Raw genomic sequence first — 5,968 nt, 5'->3', positions numbered from 1 at the left:
GAAAACCAAAAATTACACCGGTATGTTGTTTCTGACGTCTAATAGACACAAAAAAAATATTTGCCCAACAAATTCCGAAAAATGACCAAAAAAAAACCACCCTAATTTATTACCCGAAAGATACTTACTGAACATGCAGTACTAATTCAATAACTACCAAATTCTAATTTCTGAGAGCAGTAAAGTTTTTTTTTGCCATTTAAGACTATTGACGCTTCAAAGATAAAAAAGATGGAAAGGTAAAGTCACCAAACATGTAAGTTTTTGTATGAACGCAATGCCTGTACGATATTTAACATGATTTCGCAATTAGGTTTATTTCACACCACAAACGTCTAAACGACACTAAAAAGTGATGAATGCATCGGGGAATAAGTCGTTCGGGGCAAGTTCATCGACACCTAGATCTTGATATTCGACGTCATTCACTATTGATAGTGATTTTTGTAAACGTAACTCACGCTCAATGATACCGTGTGTACGGGTGATACCGTGTGTACGATGAGAATCTGATGATACCGAATTCAATGTTAATGAATCAGATTTTTGCTTGTCAATTATCACCACATTATCGCTTGACTTACCATGCTGGTGGAAAATCATCTCCTGTGTATCATCAATTACGTTATTATCGGAATCGTCATTTTGATGTAAAATATCGTCGGAGTTCTTCAAAAAATTCTCACTAAATAGAGTTGGTAATTTTTTCATCGAAAATATTTGATCATTTTGTTGAAAGTCATCAAATGTCACATCCGTGCCATCATCGCTACATTTTGGTGAACCAACATTTAAACCATTATGAAGTAGAAAATCATGTTCACTGTTACATACAGGTACTTCCATATCAATTTTTGAGAGTTTAGACTTTACGTTAATCGTTGTCCTTGATGTTGTAATTGCTGTTACTTTGGGCTCATTTGTGGAATCTGATGATTTGATACTTCCAAGACCACTATCACTTATAATTGGTGCAGTTGCGGTTGGTATAGTACAATTTGTTGTTAGAAGCGTTGCATACTTATTGCCGTCAAGTATTAGGATACCACGATTCGACTGAAAAATTTGCGAGGGAAGTTGAATACTTTCAACGAAAGGTGGAATGCTCGATTGGTGCGTTTTAATTGGAGTGAATGTTGGCAATTTATTACTTGAATTCTCACTTGAGCTATCACGTATCGTGTGGATTTCATCATCCGATGTTTCATTTTGAATGTCGGTAAAATTTCTTCCTGATAATGTCCTCAACAGTAGCGTTGATCCGACTGGTGATTGTAATGATGTTGCTGGAATTGTTGCAAGACTCTCTCGTTTCTTCGTAATATTAAACTGAATGTGTTTTGGTTTGGAAATATCTCTTTTGATATCTGAATTGGAAACAATTTTTATGTTAGTGCTGTCGCGTTGAATATTTGTTGTCGATGGTATCATAACAGTTGTGACATTAGAATGGATCGTTTGATTTATTTTTGATTTTTCACCGATAGCCGTATGATTTTTACCATATTTCAAAAGGCTCCTTGGCAATATGTAGTTGTCGTTTCGATAGCTTTGTCCTGGAACGCATTGTTTTAACGTTTGTCGACATTTATTTGGACTGGTTATATTTATTTTATATGGAAATCCTGAAGTGAATCCATAAAAGCCATCATTGGAAGTATTTTTTGAGTTTGTAAATTTTTTTTTAGTATGTTGAAGATTTTGTTCGGCTGAAACTACCATAGACACGTTAGGAAGTAAAATGGTAGCTGGAGATTGTGTTTGTGGCATCTCTGATGAATCATTGCCGCCGGAATTATTTGCAATACCAATTGTGAGTGGTTTTAGTTTGTTTGAATCGTTGTATAAATTTGTGTTGATATTTTTAAGCATTGGATTATTTCCATCTTGCTTCACTGTGGCCCGAATCAAATTTGTATTGTATTGCTGTTGAGAATTCGTTGTTGTGATGATAATCTGATTACTTGTCTTTAACATGTCGTTCGAATTGGATTTTGGGGGTGAAGTATACGATGACAGTGATGGAACAGTTGCCAATATAAAATCATTCGCTTCCAACTTAATATTGGATAGGCATCGTTTCTTTTCAGCCGGTTGCTGAATTGTAATTGAATCAATGGTGCTAATACAATCAGTACCACACTGATCATCATTTTGTAGACTTAAGAAACGTTTTCGGGATTCATTCATTTTGGCACTTTGATAAGATTCATTGGAACTATTTGAATTCGAACAAGAATTTATGATTGAACTGACTGTTGTTGTTGATGATGATGATGACGACGATGATAAAACGGACGATTTTGATGAAACCATACGAATTCGTCGTCTAGGTGCTGGTTTGTTATTTAGATCGGGCGAAGTACTTATTTGCTCAGCATATTGAGCCAAAATATCATAGATTCTTTGAACGGTATGCTCATCTTCTTGTGGCTTTTGTGGATGTTTGGCAGCAGCATTTTGGTTTAATGATTGTGACACTGTCTTTAGATTTGCTGAGTTAATTTTAACAGAAGCAACATTTTCTAATGTCGATTGTATTACTGATGAATCTACATTTGATTTTGTACTGATATCTTTTTGTGGCTCAATACTTTTCATCGTGGCAACGTTTGCATTGCTGACAACAACAACTGATGTGCTTGTACTTTGTTTTGCCTCAAGCAAATCCACAGTTTTCTGTGTGGTAATTGCTTTGCTTTTTTTTATTATAGCTAAATTTATCTTCTGTTGTAATCCAGCCGATTTTATTTGACTGTCAACTATATGATGGTTCAATATACCATTTAAATTACTCAATACCAAATTGTCGGTTGCTTCATTTGTATTGCGTTCCTCTTTTATTTGCTCCATTACCATATCAAATTCGCGAAGTTGATCGACTAAATTCCGTTTGTCCGGTTCAATACTTTGAATTCGGCTATCAGTTGTGTTTGTACTGGTAATAATTACTTGAGGACGAACATAGTTAGTCCGAGCCAAATTTCGACTATTTGCAATCAATGGAAAGATATGAATTTGATTCAATGCCGTATTTGTAGTTGTGGCTGCATTTGTGTTGCTAATATCATTAGTTGGCTTTTGCAAAATCTTCAAATTATTCTCATTAGTTACTAAAATATCACAAACATCAGTTTTTGACTGTGGATATAAAGTTTTCGGAACATGTTTCAAGAAAACTGTCGAAGTTGATTGGCTTGGATTTGTCATTGTATTCGATTTACCATTGCTTAATGTAGTTGATATTGAACTATTAGTGTTAATTTCTTCAGAATTTTCCAAATTTTGACGCTGCAAAAATGTTTTTGTATGTTGTTTCGATGAAATAATTTCGTGTGAAGTTGGAATTGTATAGAAATTTGATTTAAATTTGGAATTATATATTTGTGTTGATGCTGTTGTAGTATTTTGCCTTTCCATTTCTAAGTTATTTTTGATACTATCTATGTGAGCCTCTTTTGTATTTAAAAATTTAGTATAAATGTCATCAAAAATGGAATGAGTTGTAAAAGATGAAGTCTTGGCAACCGATGTATTTGTGGCTGAGATCGCTAAGGTTAATGGTGGTGGAGATTTTGAAGATACTGGGTCCTTTTTGTCAATAATTATCGGGCAAATAGGTTTCTGTTGGATATCTTCAACTACTCTCACTCCATTTGTAATTGATGGTAAAACAGTAGCCGTGGCAATATTGTTAAAACAATTCGAACCCATCAATGGTGTTAATCGAATAACTTTACCTTCAGTTTTGCAAAGAAAAAAATTATTATTCAATTTCTTGCTACCATTTTGATCATTTAGTAAATTTCGTAGCTTCGTTTGGTCCATATTTATGATGTTTTCATTTTTTGTGACCGGAATCTGAGCATCACTAGCCCCAGTTGTTTGAGATTTTATTGGTTTCTGGTAATCAAAGACTTGTGTACTGGATATTGTCTGTTTCAAGTTTGCAGGTAGTGTACTGGCATTAATTGGTTTCGGTGGTGAATTCAGGATACGTAACAAATTATTTGTTTTAGCTGGAATTTCATAGGCTTCGGTTTTGTTAGAATTTGAGCCGTTTTTCATTTGATCCAATTTATTCATAATTATAACACTGCGACCAGATGCGGCATGTGATGATCGTTTGATATTTGACTTTGACATTGTTGATACACTCATTGGGCGGAAGATTGAGACTGGTATTTCATTTGAATGCCCTTTCAATTTTGATCTTTTTACCATGATAACATTTGAGTTTTTATTGGGCGATGTATTTACATTCGGAGCAAAAACAGCTTGAATTGGTATATTAGTTGATTGTGAAGAAGTTTTTTCTGATTTATCATCCTCAATTATTTTGCAAATGTTGGATTTTGATGTTGTTGCGGTATGTACGTCAGTATTTTCAGTAGCAACTGTTTGTGCTGTGGTCACTGGCATCCCATTTGAAGTCATGAGAGACCCATTGTTGGTTACATTTTCAGTTTGTTGTACTGGTTCAGCAACAGATGATTTTTCATTAGACAAAACTATTTGCACCATTTGAACAATAACTACTGAATCATATATGTTTTTCAAATATGCTTGTGGAAAAAAGTTTTTTTTAGTACCCGATTTCATTGAAATTGCGTCAAACATTGTAGAATTAAGAAGATTAAATTTTTCCTTGGAATGAAAATAAGTTTTCTTTTCACGAAAAAAATTCATGGAGGTAATTTTTTCAAATCGATTTGTCCTTTGATTGATGTGCTTAAAATAAATGCATTTGCTATCATTTGTCTGTATTTTTCGTGGATATTTGTAAAAATGCTTTGTTTTCAATGCTAACAACATAGCCATGTCAGCGATAATGGTAATGGTAATGAATGTGTGTGTGATTGCGAGTATAGTTGTTACCATCAACCGCCAGCGATAAGTAAAATAAACCAAAATTGAACCTAAAATTATTTCATTTGCCTTAAAAAAAACGTCATTAGTCGGAATACTGATACAACTCATTTGACATACATCGCTTAATAACTGATAAAATTTATGCCATTTTTTACGAAAAATAATAATAACAAATAATTTCAACTGAATAGCTAAGAGAAATATGTTACATTTTGAAATAGTACCTTTAACATTTTTGTTTTTCATATTATGATAAAACTTGATATGTTGTTCTGCTAATAATAATGGTGATGTCATTATCGAAGTTTCCGTTATAAATTTGATGAGATTTGTACATTGAATCGAATTGCTATTGGTATAGTATGCATAGACATACGTTGGATGAGGTGTACAATTTCGCTTTGCTTCAATTAATAATAGTCCAGATATATATTTCTATAAAAGTAAACAAAAATTAAGTCAGCTAGACAACGTTTTTATATATATTATATATTTAAACGTTGAGAAATGTAACGCTTCAGCCCATTTTGGTGTTCATTTCCGTATCAAATGAACGTAATTTATATGCATAATTTTATAATTACACATTTAAATGGAATGTTTTCATGTATTTTAATTATTCATATACATTTAAATTGAAATTGAAATTTAACGGTTGAAAGAAATTGAAGTTGTGGTAAATTACAATGTCGTCTTTAATATCATTTTGTTGGATTAATTTGCAAATATCGTTATCACTGGGATGTGAAACAAAACGCTCAAAGTATAAATTCGAGCTGGCATATCAACCAATTAAATTCAAGAAACAAAGTGATTGCAACCTCTAAGATGCGTGCAATTTCTTATAGCAGCATACTCATCTGGTAACGCATATTTGCGTGATGCAAGAAATGGATGCTTTTTCTGTAAATTTCCGAGATGGACCGAATAAACGTCGTTAAGTGTCAAAGAGGCATATTTGGCATCATGATATTCCAAGCGAAAGCTGTTCCTTGTATTTATTGAAACCAATCAAAACAAAAGAAATGAAATGTTTCACACAATATTTTATAGACCAAGAGCCACTCTAACAAGTAACTTTTTTTTTTGCTTTATG

General features: G+C 33.0%; 1 protein-coding gene across 2 annotated transcripts; it reads right to left on the bottom strand.

The window, feature by feature from the left end:
- Positions 1-9: 9 nt before the first annotated feature.
- LOC116349252 lies at positions 10-5,425 on the bottom strand. Of its 2 annotated transcripts, none has more exons than XM_031780599.1 (2): positions 5,097-5,425; positions 10-4,938 (listed from the first exon to the last, which is right to left on the bottom strand). In XM_031780599.1, exons 1-2 carry the CDS (start codon positions 5,103-5,105, stop codon positions 346-348), a joined length of 4,602 nt encoding a protein of 1,533 aa, XP_031636459.1. In that variant the 5' UTR covers positions 5,106-5,425; the 3' UTR covers positions 10-345. The 2 variants fall into 2 exon arrangements, with proteins under 2 accessions (XP_031636459.1, XP_031636460.1); XM_031780600.1 differs by lacking the exon at positions 5,097-5,425 and having other exon boundaries at positions 10-509; positions 585-5,076.
- Positions 5,426-5,968: the final 543 nt, after the last annotated feature.

The sequence above is a fragment of the Contarinia nasturtii genome, unplaced genomic scaffold, assembly GCF_009176525.2.
Source record: "Contarinia nasturtii isolate CC-2019 unplaced genomic scaffold, AAFC_CNas_1.1 Cnas_scaffold_2834, whole genome shotgun sequence".
Lineage (NCBI taxonomy): Eukaryota > Metazoa > Arthropoda > Insecta > Diptera > Cecidomyiidae > Contarinia > Contarinia nasturtii.
This window is presented reverse-complemented; position numbering and strand designations above follow the sequence as displayed.